Here is a 17,267-nt window from a genome sequence, read left to right as displayed (position 1 = left end):
TATGAATTAGTGCTATGTGATCTTTGACATATCACTTTACCTCTTCCCCATCTGTAAAATAGGGATAAAAGTATATAGCCTACATCAGGTTAACTGTGAGGAAAGTGTTTCCTAAACAAACCAATGCCATATAAATATGAGCTATTATTAATGTGTTCAGAATATTGTGCTTGAAGGTCATACAAAGTAATTCCTTCCCTCACAGAGCAAGAGTGCATGATACATATATAGATATTTCAGAGCTGGACAAGATAACTGAATAAAGAGTTTTTACAAATAGAATATTGTGTGATGTCCAAGGAAGGAAAGATTATTTCCACACTGGGTGAGTTGGGGTCATTGGGGAATACTTTTGGAAGAGGTAGTGTTTGACCCAGGCACTGAAGAACATCGAGGAGGTTTAGATTTAGAAGCCATCTACAAGGAGGTGATAGCTGAAGTAATGACAATGGATAGGGGATTGCTAAGAGAGAGGGCATAGAGGGAACATCAGCTTTGATGGTTTGGAAGAGGAAGAGAAAACAGAGTGAGATGGCAAAGGAAGAGTTAGTGGGATAGAAGAAGAGAGTAATTTTGAAGCCAAGGGGAGATATAGTGACAAGAAGGAAGGGATGGTCAACAGAACTAAATACTACAAAGAGAAGGATAATGAACATTATAAAAAGGGCTTTGTAGTAGTCATCTTGGAGATCATTGGTAACCTTTGAGAGAGCACATTCAGTACAGTGGTTGGGGAAACCAGAAACACAAAGGGCTGAGAAAAGTAAAAGTTGAAGAAGTGATTTCTATCATAGAACACAACTACTTATGAAACCTGATTTGGTAATGTTCCTATTGATTTTTTACCTCCTTAAAATAGTGAGATTATATAGATAAAATCTCTCAAGAAGTTTTAACAGTGAAGAGGAAAAAAGATATAGGATTGCAATAAGAGCTTTTAAAGGATTGGTGAGACCTAAGCCTGTTTGTAGGTTAATGGGAACCACTGGAGAAAAAGTCATTGGATATGCATGAGGAAGAAGGGATTATTTGGGGAATAGGGTTTTGAAAAAAGCAAGAGGGCTTAGGCTTAAGGGTATGAACAGAGGGTTTATTTTAAGTGGATATTGTGGATGTGTCATATAGCAATGACAGAAAAGAAAGAGGAAAGAAAAGGTAATGATGCTTAAAAAAGTATTAGGAAATGGAGGAGGGATTGTGAAAGGTTTCACTTGAATGGTCTGAATCTCCTCAGTGAAGGAAGATGCTGAGGTACCTGCTAGTAAATGTGGGGGGTAGAATGGGGTAAGGAAGAAGGAAAGAAGAAAAATTTTGGAGAAGTTGCTATGGAGCATGAGATAAGGAGTTGAAAAGGGTAGAGTGGAAGGGTTGTCAAACAACAAATAAGACCCAACTCAGTGTAAGTACCATAAGTTTGTAGAGTGAAAAAAAAATAGCTAGATGCTGTGACTTTCTCTATCACCACTTACAAGAGCCCTGGAGCAGGAACAGAAATATCAGACAATGACAATTACCTAAGGTTGAAGATTTCCCATTCAGGAATGGCTGCAGATGATTTTAAACTCATGAGGCATTATAGTGACAATAATATGGGTTGATTCAATGCTGGGTATGAAGGTAAGGGAAGTCAAAATGATTGATACAGACTGGCAGAGTACAGACGGATCAAGAGAAATGAAGGTTACAACAAGAGAGAAGAGTAGGCTTTATTTGTCTGGGAGAGGTGAAAGGATAGGAGACAGTTGGCAGACAATGTAATTTCCGAATTTTGGATCTTAATGGTGGTATGGTTCTAAGAGATGGTGAATCATAAGGTGTAACTATTTTGGTGCTGGGCTGAAATTAGATGGAGGGAAAGACTTTAAGAGACAGGAAGACATTTTGCAGATGGGCAAACTGAAGCTCAATGAGGTTAGATGACTTGTGTAAATCCAGATAGCTAGTAAGTGATCAATCCAGGGCTTGATCTGTCTAATGCTTTTGTCCATTTTTGCCTTAATTTAATTGCAAAAGTTTCCCATATATTGGAAAACTACAAGCACCCCATACTGTTTTAAAAGAAGTGGATTGTTTTGTTTTCTTCTTTGGTTCTAGATCTGTGAGCTCATTACTATAGGAAACTTAAGTGGAAGAATTCTCTCTACCAATGAAAATGCTTGTTGCAGAATTTAGTCTTGAAGACTTTCAAGACACAAGATGAAGTATCTTGCCCAGTCTCACATATTCTATATTAGAAATTGAACTTGAACCAAGTCTTATAACTCTGGGTTCAACTCTCTATCCACTATGCTATGCTGTCTCTCAAAAACACATTATTTGTTGTTTAAATTCCTTGGTTTCTTGAAACTTTCATTCAAATAATGCCTTAAATACATTTATCTCATTTTTGTAAGCAGATAGGATCATAGATTTAGAACTCAAAGGGGATATAAAAGGCAATTTTAGTGGGAGAAGGTTATGGCAACATCTATTCTGGTGCTTGTAGAAACAATATTTCTAGCTGGGGAAATCTTCAAAAGCATTGCAAAAAAGAATTGTATATCTTGTCTGCTACAATTGGCACTTTTCTATGAATATTGTTACTTAGAAGCCAAGGATGTACTGGTGAGATTATAGGAAAATAATGAATAGTTGGTTTGAATTGATCTTACAGACATGATTTTAGAACTTTTAGGTGACAGACTCATATTTCAGGTCATGTATGCATTCTTGACACACACACATACCTGACTGGAGTTAGAAGGGCACTCAAGTAGACAGAGGGAGCCTCAGATTAAAGTTGTTGGAGTGGCTACTGAGGGCATATGGATATGGGCAATCATGTCCCCTAACTTCAGTTAAACTGATGTACTTTTTTTTTTTTTAAACCTGCTGGACTTGCCTAGATGCATTTTCTTTTTTTTCTTTTAAATAGGTTTTTTTTAAATTTCCAATTACATGTAAAGACAATTTTTAACATCCTAGATTCATTTTCAAAAGAAATGTTTCCCATTTGCCAGCTGCACAGGGAGTAAAGGACTCAGCTGTGTTTGTGAGATGAAGCAGAATCCTTTTTAAACGCTTTCTAAATCAGGGTTTTACTTAGTGTCCTTACCTGCCTTCCCATCCCCCTTTCCATCCCCCATCCCCCAGCCTCAGTTAACGTTTAACCATTTGATTGTAAGTTTGGCTCACCAAGACTGTGATAGCATCAAGGACTGATATCATACTGTGCTGGGAAGTGAGGCAGGCAAGTCAGAAGGGAGAACCTGTGCCAGGAGTACCATTAATTACCCAGCTACATCATTTAATTTCTGCCACTCCACTCCTTCCACATACAATCTGGGAGAGAGCCCAGGCTCATGTTTGTTTACTCTGTACAGAGTGTGGGTGCTATAATCAGCAATCCAGTACACAGCCTGGTAGCCCTGAGGACTCTCACCTCTCCTCCTATTTCTCCTAGGAGGCCCTTTGTTCACCCCAAGGATCCTAGGGTGGATTTCCAAGTGCTTTCAGTTTGACCTTTAAGGACCACCTCCTAGCTTGACTAACTTTTATAGTGCCTTTAAGGCTGCTTTCCCTCTTGCGGTATATTTTCACCAAGTATGCTTTTCTGTGCTTCTGAAGGAGGAAAGCAACCTTAGTAAATATTCATGGTCAATCACTCCATGTCCTGCAATCTAAACTTTGAGCTGATGAGCCCACAATTAACGTTGCTTCCTGTGTATCAGAATGGATGCCTATTTTGATATATGGATAAATCAGGGAGCCAGCCATGAATTCTGATGGTCTAGGAAATATCCACTAGAACTCTTCCAGGTCCTGTAGTGTGAGGCTGAATCAGCAAGTGGAAAAAAAACCACTAAGCCTATACATCCGACTGCCTGCAATCCAGCTGCCACCAGGAAGCAAACTCCTTTATCAAAATAATAGCTCACATCTATATAGGGCTACACAGTTATAAATCACTTTGATTTGATCCTCACATTTAGCAGACGGACAGCGTGGATATTATTAGAGTTTGCGAGATAAATAGTGTTGATATTCATAGAATTATAGAATCTGAGTTGGAAATGACCTAAGAGTTCTTAACGTAGAGGGACTTCAGAAGATATCTAGCCTGAGCTCTTCATTTTAGAGGAAACTGAGGCCTGGAATAGTTAAATAGGAGATCCAGGGTTAGAATTGAACCCTCTGATACCAGCTCCCTTTGGCTCTGATCCATCCCACCCCCACTTGAAGCTCGTGTTCCCACAAACATTGTTTTTGATGAGTTTCCGTGCACATTTTGGGTTTTTTTATGCCTGTTTTCCTTGCTTCTGCCGTGCTACTTAGTTCACATAATAACCATTGCTTTTTTATATTATTGTTTGTTCTCAAACTTATTCAACATTTGTTTATTCATTTATTCAAGAAGAACCTACAGTGCCCCTTCTCTTTGCAAAACATCATACCAAAAGACGTGGAGACACAAAGATGCCATTTCACAGATGAGAGAATTTCAAGTTGAAGTGATTTTCTCATAGAGTTAGTATGGTATTATAGATAAGACCTGAAGCCAGGTTTTCACACAAAGTCCATTTTTTCCCTACTCTGCCACACTGCCTTGATTTATTAAACCCATTACCAAATCTCCACCAATACAGTTTATCAGAGCTGATTGATAGAATTGGTGTTTGGCGTTCCTTCTTAAAGAGGACTAATCCCATCAGGAGGGTAATATCTTGACTTGCAAGTGAATTGGATTTAAGTGAGGCAGAGCTGTACCGTCAGCAGCCTCACTCTCTCCTTCAGAGTCGTCAGAGTCCAGTGGACTAATAGAATACATTTATACAAATGACCATTTGGGATCACTAACTTGATAATCTCAGTATTTAAGGGAAAACAAGTATTGGTAGACTAATTCACCTGATTCTCTGAGGAGCAGTCATGATAACTCTGAGAGGACAAGCCTTTGAAGGTTTCCCTTGTAGAAAAATTGATGCCTCTCTCTCCCAACCAGAAGCAGTAGACATTTTTTCATCCTTTTGGTCATTACTGAGGAAAGGTAGGTTACTTCCTATTATAGGCCCAGTGGAAGAATCAAATTGTACATGTTTTACTTTCTGGAGATTTTGGAAATGTAGCCTTGGCTCATGTCTGTGAGGTAAATTTATACTACAGGGCTCAGATCTGTAGTAATTCTGCTCTTATAAAGGGACTTGTGCTTATGCCCCCACTTAGAGAACAGACTCTCTAACAATGGGTTGGGGTCTTAGCTTCTAGCACTGTACTTAGAAAGGCCCCCCTGTCTTGAATGGTGCCTCTCCTCTTCCTCCTCCAACCCCCATTTCCATTAGTTTCCTTTTACAAATCCCAAAAGGCCCACTCCTTGCCCTGGATGGTTATAAAAATAAAGCTCATTTCAAGATTTCCCCAAATTTGAATAATAGGTTTCCCCAACTCCACCATGGCCACTTAATAGACAATAAAAGGATCAGACATAGGTGAACCTTTATTTCACCATAGTCAGTTAGTAAATAAGTATTAATTTCTTGCAGTTTGTTTACCTGTGCTAAGTGCTGGAGATACAAGAGAAAAAAAACAATCCCTGCACTCTAAGGGAAGAAATAACAGAGGAGGGTGGCTAAGAAGTGAAAATTTTGCTCTGAAAGTTAGAGGGATAGTGAGTAGAGCCGTAGGAGAGCAGCTTGACACTTCCATCCAAGAGAGATGAAAGAAATGATTAGATCATGACTTGTGGATATCCAATTTTGGGGAAAGGGTGATAAGCAATTAGGAGAGGATGTTGAAAGAAGGTGGCCTTTGAGGAGGGAATGAAAAAAGTATGATCTGGGACAGAAGTTCCCAAAGTGTATGATACTGCCCCGTAGGTGTCCTAGAACAATGGGGGGGGGGGCAGTAGTAGCCTTGGGTGCAATTAGGGATCATTGAATAAAAATAAGGTAGTGGTGGAAGGAAAGAAGAAGAGAAGAAATTTTTGAAAACCATTAGTACATGTTTCATCTATTGTGTAACAGAGTTAAAGTCAAAGCAATTACATTATTTTCCAAATAAACACACAAAATGCAAGTTATAACTGTTAGTGGTCATGGTCAAGTCTGCTGATAGGTAGTATTGACAAGGAAGTATTGACAGTTGAACATGTCATGCATTATCAGGAGGTCCAGCATTAGTCTGCAGGAATATGTGTGTATTTAATGACTTGTTTACAATATGATACTATATGATTATATGATGCAATATCATGTCATCAAAATTTCAAAGCAGGAAAAACTCCAGAAATTTACAAGAAATTATTACATTTAAGATATGTCATTTTTAAAAAATATATTTTATATTTTTTGAAATGATGAAAATTTCTAAAAAAAGAAGATCATTAGAAGGTTAAAGAACATAGATTTTCAGGAGGATGCTGAGTAATTTCTTTTAAATTCCCAAATAAGTTTGGGAATCTTTTGTGTGAGAGAAGCACCACCAATCAGGAGACTCTTTCCAAAAGGTAGAAGTTCATCTAGGACATAGAGGGTGTGGATCAGGACATAGTTGGCAAGTGGGAAGCAGGTGACAGAAGAGGAGAGAATAACCTATCAGGTCTTTGGAAAGGATCTGAAATTGGGGGATGCTATTGAGGCAGCACTTGGTAATTCTAGTGAATCTCTCCCACAGAGTCCTGTATAGACCTGTAGTGGGTTTTGGACTTTCCCTGGAAGATGAACATACTTGGAGGTTACTGAAAAAGCAAGCCCCTTTCTCATCAAACCAGAATTGTTTGAGTATCATACTGGGTTTGCTGTCTAGGTAGAATCCTATTCTGAATCCATGTTGATTTATCATCTTTCTTCAAGGGACATATTACATCAGGAAATTCATTTTTCTCTCAAGAAGGTCTGGTGTACACAGACATAGGCCCACACTGTTGTGCTTTGTTCCATTTTCTGAAGGTAGAAAGAAAAGTATTCAAGGATGGGAGAGGGAGGGTATGAGTAGATACACAGCAATAGTCAAGGGTTTTTATAGACCCTTGGGAAAGGTGGCTGATTGTTATTCAGTCAAACATCAGGGTTGGCCCAATCTTTGAAACTCAGTAAGAATAGTGGTAATGAGCATGGTCACATTCTACAAAGAGGGTGTCCTGTCTCCAAAGTTCATGCCCAGAAATCACATCATGTTAATTGAGGAACCCAAACTGATTAATTATTCCTTGGTTACCACTCCTCCCTTATGGAATAATCACCAAGTACATTTATTTATCAAATACCTACCATAGGCCCTGGGACAGCTAGGTGGATAAGTGGATAGAGCACTGGGCTTAGAATCAGAAAAACTCATTTTTGTGAGTTCAAATCTGGCCTCAGACATTTATTAGTCATGTCACCCTGGGCAAGTCACTTAACCCTGTTTGCCTCAGTTTCCTCATTTGTAAAATGAGCTGAGAAAAAATGATGAGCTACTCCAGTATCTTTGCCAAGAAAACCCCAAATGGGGTCATAGAGAGTCAGAAACAACTGAAAAATGACTTGACAACCCCAAAGATCAGCACTTTGTTACGTGCCACATCTCTGCTTATTCATTTGAAATCTCTGTTTTGCCAGTCAGTCACATGTATTCTCTGATTGCTGTTGCAATAGCAGAGGCCTTAATAACTTAGGATCTCAGTTTTCCATCTTCTCCTTGATGAAAGAAGTCAGATACTGATTGTTACCTCATAAACCGTTCTGACAGGGTTAAATGAGAGTTAGCTCATCTGGGTTGTTTGCAATTAGAGAGTTGCTGAAATTCTTCACTCATCACTGGTGGTCTGTTGATATGCTGTTTTATCAATTTGCTTCACTCTCCCAAGTGATGAATTGATTTCTCTCCAAAATAAAATTTTTATAGAAGTGCAGAGCTAGCAACAAATTATAGCTATGCAAATTAGCATGGGCCAAGAGGAATAAGTCCCAATGTAAATTAGATTAGGCAAAGAAAATTAAAACCACTAAAATTTTCGGTAACATTTAATAGCATTGATGGTAGTAGTACCCTACTTTTTCTACCAGTCCTGCTCACTTTCACATTGCTATGGTATTAGTAATTGTGAACTTCTAATTTTAATAATAGTAAAATACTAATTTTTGAAGACTAATAAAAGTTTCACTAGGACTGTTTTTTATTATATTTTGAAATTATTTTTTTCAATTAACAAGAATTTATTTTCTCCCCTCTCCCACTGAATATACAAAAAGAAAAAAAACTATCATAAAAATATGGATAATCAAACAAAGCAAATTACATTGGTCATATCTGGAAATGTGAATCTCATTTTGCACCTTAAGTCCCTCAGCACTCCTGCCCCCTTCAAGGTGTGAATGAAGGGTTAGAAGCCTTCACCTTTAGTCGGCTGGAATTGTGGCTTGTCATTGCATTGACCAGAGTTCTCAAGTCTTTCAAAAGTGTTTTACTTCATATTGTTGTTGTACAAATTGTTCTCCTAGTTCACTTCACTCTGTATCTGTTCACGCAAGTTTGCTCTGAAACTGTCCATTTCAAAGAACTACAATTTTTCATATTGCCAGTATGGATAGAGCTCTAGAAAGATGGATGGATGGATGGATGGATGGATGGATGGATGGATGGATAGATAGGAGCAAATATGACATAAGAACTTCACAGGTATTTCAGGGAGAGAAAAGAGAGGAAACACAGTAAGATTCTTCATTAAAGTCTTATCTGTAATTACATTGATAGAGGAAACTTCGGGTGAGGTGATTTCTGCCAATGTGGGTCTATTCCTGCTCTGCAGCTTAAATCAGAGAGAGCTGCTTAGACCAGTGGTCCCCTGACTTCTTTTGATTGTGCATCCCTATTGGTAAAACATGATCATGCATCTCTAGCATATGTCCATTTGCTTATTTATAAATTATATAATGCACTCTGTGAAAATAATTACATTATATGTATATGTATATAGCATATATATTATAACTTACACAAAAAGAGAAATTTTAAAAGAATAAGGAAAAAGTGAAACAATCATTGCTTGTGGAGGTAATAGGGGGCCCCTGGAGTTTATTGAGTAGGTCTGTAATGTGTTCAGACCTGTACTTAGGAAACTTGTTTTGGCAGATGTGTAGAGAATTGATGGGAGTGGGAGACTTGAGAGACAAGCCAGCTGGGAGTCTGTTGGAGTCCAGTTTAGAGGTGATGAGGGGCCTGAACAAGGGTTGTGGGGCTATGAGTGGGGAGAAGGGACAGATGCAAGAGTTTTGAGATAGAACAGTAAGATTTGGCAATAATCAGTCATTAATAAACATTTTTTAAGCCTGGCCTATTATGTTCCATGCACTGTACTAAGCAATGGACAGCAGATGAGATATATGGGGAAGTAACAATGAGAAGATGAGAATGACACCAGAGTTTTGAACATGGATCACTGGATGTATGGGGGTGCTTTCTATAGAGACAGGGAAGTTAAGAAGATGGACATCTTTGAGAAAACCAGTGTGATGATATCTGTAATGGAGTGCCTCACTCTGTACCACTGAAAAGGATAAAGGGTAGGGGTCAGGGTCGGGGAGGGAGCATGGTTCCAACTCACTAGGCACTGTCTTGAAGCACAGACTCTGCTATCTGAAAGGCCGGCAGACTACAGCCATGAAGTCATCTGAAGGACAGGGGATGGGGCACACTGTGACCAAGGGGCTTTACCCACACAGCTATTGATGTAGGTGCCCTGGTTGTATTTAGGTTATAATTGACCCTGAGGAGCTGAGAACTGGGGGAGAAGGAGAGAGGGTGAGAATTGGAATAGCTGCTAGGAAGGGGCAGAGTGAAAGAGTTTGGGATGCTAGTGAGTAAAGAGGGTGTTAGCTGTGTTGGAAAGGACTCTCTGGTTGATTACACTCTCCTGTTGGTCATGTTATGTATGGTAGGCAGGTAGGTAACAAGCATTTATTAAGTATTTACTACATGTTAAACACTGTGCTAAGCTCTGGGAACCCAAATAAAAGCAAAAAGAAACACAATCAAGGAGGTTACATTCGCCACACATCCTTCCTTTCCACTATTGGGTTCAGTGCTGAAGCAATCAGCTAGTTGCTTTTCTCTGAAAACAAAATAAAATTGCAGGTGGACCCTACTACATGAAGATATTCTCTAGATCAGATCTTCTGAACACCTGACCTTAGTTAGGGAGTAGATCCAGAAATTCAATATTTGTTGATTGATAGGATTTCTGAATTTCTTGATTTATGAAGAATCGTAGGTCTTGGTAGAAGAGATCAAGCGTGTTTTGCCTGCCGCTGATGCTTTTCTATTAATCATGAACAAAAAGTTTTTTCCCAGAGACATGCCCTGGGATTCTAGTTGGGGGTTCAAGTGAACACACCTCATACCTGATAACTTTACAGGTGAAATCTCTCCACCCCTTAGTTCCTATAATTTATAACATTTAAATTTACTTATTTGTAATGTAGTTAAAGGTTGGGGGTTTTTCCCCCAGTAACACTCCCATTTTGTTAGCTGGAATCAAGTTGCCTTTATGTTGATATGAGCATAAATCATTTCTTTGTAATCATAGCACACAAATCTCTAAAACCCAAGCTCTTCCCATCTTTTGAACTTCCTTATTATTGTTGAGGCCATTTTCATCCCTTTAGTTACCCAGGTTCTCAACCACCCTTGCAGTAATGTGAGTCCATAACCTCAGTGATACCCCCAGCTTCTCACTTTCATTTATCTCACAGATCTAGTAGACTGCCAAATCTTGTCATTTTCACCTTTGCAATGTCTCTCCCATGTCTAGTTCTCTCAACTCATACAGACGCCACCTTAAATGATGAGCTTATTATCTCTTGCCTGGACTTAGTCATTCATTTTCCTGCCTCTCCTCCCCCAAACTGCATCCAAGTTTATTAAAGATTCTTTTCATAAACAATAACACTAATTCAGGCACAACATGGGCTATTATTAGCAACAGTATACAACAACTTCCAATCTCCTCTTCTCCATGGACTACCAAAAATATAAAGTGATTATAAATCTAGTGAAGAATCTTCATTTTATACATTAAACAGGGAAGGGAAAGAAAGAGAAGGGGAAGGGAGAAAGGAATAAGTATTCACACAGTGCCAGGCATTGTGCTAACTGCTTCACATATCTCATTTGATTTAATTTGGAGTAAAGGTGGACCTTTTTACATTTAGCACACATTGTTTAATAGTTTTTCATAAACCTACTCCAACTTTGAAGAAAGGAAATGAAAATACAGAATTCTTATTCAGAAAAGATCCCCCAAATAAGAGAAAGGAGCTGCCACTCTTTTGGGTGAGGTCATCTCAAGGCTGTCATTGAACTCCGGATTGCCTGAAAGACTGTGGTATCCAACAGAATTAAGGGATGGGGAATGCAGTACATGGAGAAAGGGAAGGAAATGAGGGCAAGTCTTGAGAGGCCCCTCTGTTTTAAGGATTAAAGTTTGTGTTGATAGTAGACAGAGAAATAGAGCTAATTTTTAAAGCACCCACTTCTACCCGCCCCACCCCCCCGCCCAGACTTTTGTGGGCATCAATAGTCATACCAGTACCTCTGATGTATGTATATGTGGGAGAGTCAGGGAATCTCTTCCTGCTGTCAGAAAGAAATCTTCTCAAGAATTAAAAGGGAAAAAATTATCACCCATTTCAATGCAGTTTCTGAGGCATCCTTGCCCACAAAATAACAAAATGTTCTGTCTGCTAACAATATAGCTTAGACGAAAAGTGAAACAAGATTCTGCATTTTGACAAAACTCAATAAAAGTAATATTTCAAACTGTACCATCACTAGAAGTATAATTAACAAAAATTCTCAGAATTCACTTGGCCTCTTCAGCCCCTTGAAGTTTCTGTGCCTGATCTGTTTTAGTATCTGTTCTCTGCAAGGTCATTTCCATCTGTACCCGCATCCACCTTTCCCTTTGAATAACTTCTCTCCCCTTTTTTTTGGCAGATATCTTTTTGGTTTTGGGTTCTGGCTATAGATTATGTTAATCTCTTTAATCTTTGTTTCATCCTTTCTCAACATCATTTACCCTTTCTGTTGAGCACTGTGGTAATTAATAGTGAGAGTGAGATGAGGTAGCACCAGAACCTGGGCTTTGGATACACCCATGACTGATATATAGGTGTCATTTCCCATTTTCTCCTCATTACACTATTTCTCCAAAAGCTTTTTAATCTGTCTTTCCTCAAGTCTCTCTCTATTTCAATTTATCTTCCATACTGCTGCCAAAATAGGGCATCTAGGTAGCACAGTGGATAGAGTGCCAAGCCTAGAGTTAATTAGACCTGAGTTCAAATCTAGCCTCTGATACTTATTGGCTATATGACCCTGGACAAATCACTTAACCCTGTTTGCCTCAGTTTCCTCATCTATAAAATGAGAAGAAGGAAATGGCATACCACTCTAGTATCTTTGGCAAGAAAATCCCAACTGACAACTGCTACTGAAAAGTGATTTACCTCAAGTGTAGGTCTCTTATGGTGCCCTTCCTTCTCAATAAACTCCAGTGGCTCCTTATTACCTCCAGGATCAACTACAGAATCCTTAATTTGGTATTTTTAAGCTCTTCATAGCCTGTTTTCTTCCTATCTATAGTTTTTATTTTTTTTTGCACTGTAGTCCTCTCCATATACTATATGATCCAGCTACAGTGGCCTATTTTCTGTTGCTTTCACACAATGGTCCATCTCTAGACTCTGTGCTCCCCTTTCTGAAATATACTCATAAGTATAGGATCATACACTTAAGAGATGAAAGGAGCCTTACAAGTCATCAAGTCCAACTCTCCCATTTTACAGCTGAGGAAACTGAGACAATGAGATTTTAAGTAACTTTCCTAGAGTCATAAAACTATAAGCATCTGAGATAAAATCCAAACTCATGTCTTGCTGACTCAAAGTGCAGCTCTGTATCCATTACAACCGCATCTCTTCACTTCTACCCCTAGAATCTCAGCTTCCTTTAAGACTTGACTCAAGCATCTATAAAAAGCTTTTCCTGGTTTCCCCAGAAACTAAACCTTCCTCTCTCAAGCTCATTTGCATCTACTGTGCTTATATCTTGTAGGCATTTATTTATTTACTTGTTCTTTCTGCCATTAGAGTGTGAGCCCTTGAAGGTAGGGACGGTTTTTGCCTTTTTTTTAATATCTTTTAATATCTTCAGTACAACAACTCTGTGAGGTATATGGTACAAATATTATCAATATTTTATACATGAGAAAACTGAGCTTCCCAAAGATTAATTTTCTGTAGTATGTATTGGCATCAGGACTTGAACCTGAATCTTCTGAGTCGAAATTTGGCCTTCTTTCTTCTACTTACTTTGTCTTAATATACTCTTTCCTCATAGTCTGCTTTTAAAACATGTCAAGGTTTTTATTTGCAACACTTGGAAGATGACAAAACTTCTTTTTTATCCATATTTAATCTTTCTTTACTAACAGCCATTCATAACAATAAATAACTAGATTTATTTACCTTAAAATTTCTAAATTAGGGATATTTATAGTTTTTATAATCTTATTTTTATGTTTTGATAAGTTTTTCATTGTTGAGTTGTTTCAGTTGTGTCTGACCCTTCATGACCCCATTTAAGGTTTTCTTGGCAACACTAGAGTGGTTTGTCATTTCCTTCTCCAGCTCATTTTACAGATGAGGAAACTGAGACAAACAGGATTAAGTGACTTGCCCAGGGTCACACAGCTAGTGTGTATGACCTGAGGCCAGGATTGAACTCACAAGGGTGAGTCTTTCTGATTCCAAGTCCTGTGCTCTATCCACTGTACCACCTAGCTGCACTTGACAGCCTTATTTATAGAGTATGTTTCTTTTAAAAAAAAAATATTTTATTGTTTTCTCAGTTACTTATAAAGACAATTTTTATGTTCATTTTAAGCAAATATTGAATCCCAAATTTTCTCTGTCCTCTCCCCCCCCTCACCCTGAGATAGTAAGCAATTTTATATAGATTATACATATTCAATCATGCAACACATATTACCAGGCTGTTTCTTTATTTTCAAGTTCTGAGCAACAGCAACTTTTAAGAAGTGGAAATATGGTTTATTATTATTATTAGTAATTATGACAATACATATAGTGCCGTAAGTTTTCCATTTTTCCCTTTGATTATTTATAACAAAAAAAATTTATGAAATATGATCCAACCAAGTAAAACTAAGCTGTCAAGTTAAAGGTTTTAAAAATAAATGTATAGAATTAAGATATGGAAAAGATCTTATAAATCATGTCATCACATACCCTCATTTTACAGATCTTAGTTTTAGGGCCAGAAGAGACCTTAGGAGTCTTATAATGGATTTCCTCATACTACAAATGATGAAACTGACGATGCTTAGATAAGCACAATAATTTGTCCACAAGTCAATTAGCCCTTAGATGGCAGAGATGAGATTTGAACCCAGGTCCTTTTATTCCAAATTCAGTACTGTTTGCCTCTCTACTAGAGATTGTTACCCCAGAGCAGCTGTTGGTGGTAGTGGTGTGTTTTAACATTTTGATAAGTGCATTTCAATATTATGAGTTTATTTTGTAATCATAGGTGTTTTTATGCATTTAAGAACCTTATTCTGAAAAGGAGTCCATAAGCTACACTAGGGGCATCTAATCATCTTCACAAGTTCAAATCCAACCTTAGACACTTACATTAGCTGTATAACCCTGGACAAGTCACTTAACCTTTTTTGCCTCAGTTTTCCTCATTTGTAAAATATCCTGGAGAAGGAAATGGCAAACTACCCTGGTATGTTTGCCAAGAAAACCCCAAATGAGTCACAAAGAATCTGAAACAACTGAACAGCAACAGGTTTCACTGGACCGCCAAAGGGACCCATGACAGAAAAAAAGAGGTTAAAAACAACTCTTATTTTACACCAAAATAAGATTTTGAGAATATAATTGTTTCACAAAAAATCATGCAGCTCAAGGTCCCAAAGCTGGGACTGGAATCCATCTGTGAAAGAAAATATAATTTGTGGTGCTTTTTAAAAAAAACAAATGACTTCTTCCTTCTTTCCTCCCTTCTTCTAACTCTCACCTTCTCCCAAAGCCCTGTCAGTATGACCTTCCTGATATAATATCAAGAAGTATTTTAGATTGAATTTTTGTTATGTTGTTATCAGCTTGAAGACCCGAGATGGGAGAGGTAGAAAAACCTTTGACAATTTGTTATTTTAGAGCATTAACTTTTTAAATATGACACCTTATCCTATGCAGATAGCATGCTGGGAAGAACAATGATTTTGGAATCAGGAGAGATTTGGGTTGAAATCATGCCCCTGAGACTGAGGCTAGGGACTAGTGGCCACAGAATGTCCTTTCTCTTAAGTCACAGCCTCATCTGTAAAATGGAGAAAATAATACTTACACAGTTGTATGCCTGGCATATAGTAGGTGCTTTATCAATGTCAATAGATAAGGTATATAAATGTCAGCCATTATATGTCAAGTTAAACATGTTAGAATACCAGCATATTCATAGAATCATAGATTTGGAGCAGGAGTTCTTAATGTTTTTACTTGTCTTGGACCCCTTTGGAAATCTGGTAAAGCCCATGGACTCTTTCTCAGAATAATATTTTTAAGTAATTGAAGGAAATGCTAAATGTCATAAGTTAATGAAAGTAAAGGTGTAGAGTTTTTATCCCATTCAAGTTCAGAGACCTCTGAAAATCTATCTATAAACCCCTGGGGGTGATTCCATGTTAAGAACAGATTTAGAGATAGAAGGGATCCTAGAGGATGAGTCTAATCCCTCATTTTACACATGAGAAAACTGAGGCACAGAGAGATTAAATGACTTGCCCAAAATCACATGGCTGTTAGTGCTTGAGGTGGAGCTTTGAACTCATATCTTCTTGACGGTGCCTGGCCACTATGATATACTGCCTCTTACAGGTTTGTCTAGCATTTTGAATTTGAGTTGAATGTGTATGTATTTTTGTGGTAACTTGTGCTGTCTCATTATGCGTTCTCTCTCTTCCTCTTTCTCCCTTTCTCTCTCCCCCCCTCAGATTTTCATCACTGTGAACTGCCTAAGTACAGACTTCTCCTCCCAAAAAGGGGTGAAAGGGCTTCCTTTGATGATTCAGATCGACACATACAGTTACAACAATCGAAGCAATAAACCCATTCACAGAGCGTACTGCCAGATCAAGGTCTTCTGTGACAAGGTGAGTGGAGATAACAATCTGACAGGAGAAATCTTTGTATGTAGATATTACTCATGATGGAATTTCTGCTCTCCCTCCCACCACCGCGAGAGGTCAGTGTCAAAGTAATTTCTGAGACAGCCTTTCTGAGAAAAGTCACTCTTTGATATTGTCTATTATTTACAAAATGTCAGGACTTGGTAATGAAGACCCTCACCACTCAACTGCTTTCTTGATCAGTCAGTTCTATAGCTCCCATAATCATTGGCTTGCAACTGATTCAGTCATAGAATCACAGTCTAGGGGTTGGAAGAGTCCTCAAAGACCGCCTTGTCTACCCTGTCTGTGCTTGAACAAAAATCTCTCCTGTCTCATATTTCATGAGTGGTCATCCAAGCTCTAAATTAGGAGAGCTGAGTCCCTCCTGAGGCAGGTCACACCACTCATGGGTAGCTCTTGTCAGACATTTTCTTCTTATATAAAGTCTTGAATATTCTACCCTTTTGCTACTAATCTACTCACCCATTGGCATAAAGCAGAGCAAGTCTGTTCTTTCTTCCTTGTGACAGCCCTTTAGATATTTGGAAAGTTATCCTGCCTCCTTTAGGTTTCTTTTTCTTTTTTTTAAAGATGTTCACAGTTCCTTTGACTGACCCTCACACAACATAAACTAATGGTCTTTAGCTTTTCTAGCTGTCCTTCTCTGGCTACTCTAAATCAATTATCAAAACACTTCTTAAATGTGACACAGGAACTGAATATGCTGTTCTGTGTGTGGTCTGCCCAGATTAGATTACAGCAATGCTATCGTTGTCCTAGGTGGGTAGAGTGTTGGAGTCAAGTAGATCTGAGTTCAAATCTAGTCTCAGATACTTACTAGCTGTGTGACAGAAGGCAAATCACTTAACCTCTCTGCCTCAGTTTACTCATCTGTAAAATGGAAGCAATAATAGCACCTACCTCCCAGGGTTGTTGTGAAGGTCAAATGAGATACTATAGAAAGCAATTTGCAAACTTTAAAACATTATATAAATATTAGCTATTATTATTATAATTGTTATTACAGCATTAGATCCATTAGCTTCCTTGACTG

At 38.2% G+C, this 17,267-nt stretch overlaps 1 protein-coding gene across 6 annotated transcripts in view; it reads left to right on the top strand.

Moving 5' to 3' along the window:
- The window catches only part of GRHL2 (grainyhead like transcription factor 2), a 225,755-nt gene that overhangs the window by 156,394 nt on the left and 52,094 nt on the right, over nt 1–17,267 (top strand). For all 6 annotated transcript variants that reach the window (XR_011965814.1, XR_011965815.1, XM_072603364.1 and 3 more), the window contains exon 9: nt 16,037–16,195. Coding sequence is in view for 4 of the 6 variants with exons in the window: in XM_072603364.1 (XP_072459465.1) it covers nt 16,037–16,195 (159 nt within the window). In the remaining 2 variants the exon portion in view is untranslated. The remainder of the gene's footprint in view (nt 1–16,036; nt 16,196–17,267) is intronic.

The sequence above is a fragment of the Notamacropus eugenii genome, chromosome 4, assembly GCF_028372415.1.
Source record: "Notamacropus eugenii isolate mMacEug1 chromosome 4, mMacEug1.pri_v2, whole genome shotgun sequence".
Taxonomy (NCBI): domain Eukaryota; kingdom Metazoa; phylum Chordata; class Mammalia; order Diprotodontia; family Macropodidae; genus Notamacropus; species Notamacropus eugenii.
The sequence above is the reverse complement of the archived record's forward strand: the minus strand, read 5'-3'. Positions and strand labels throughout refer to the sequence as shown.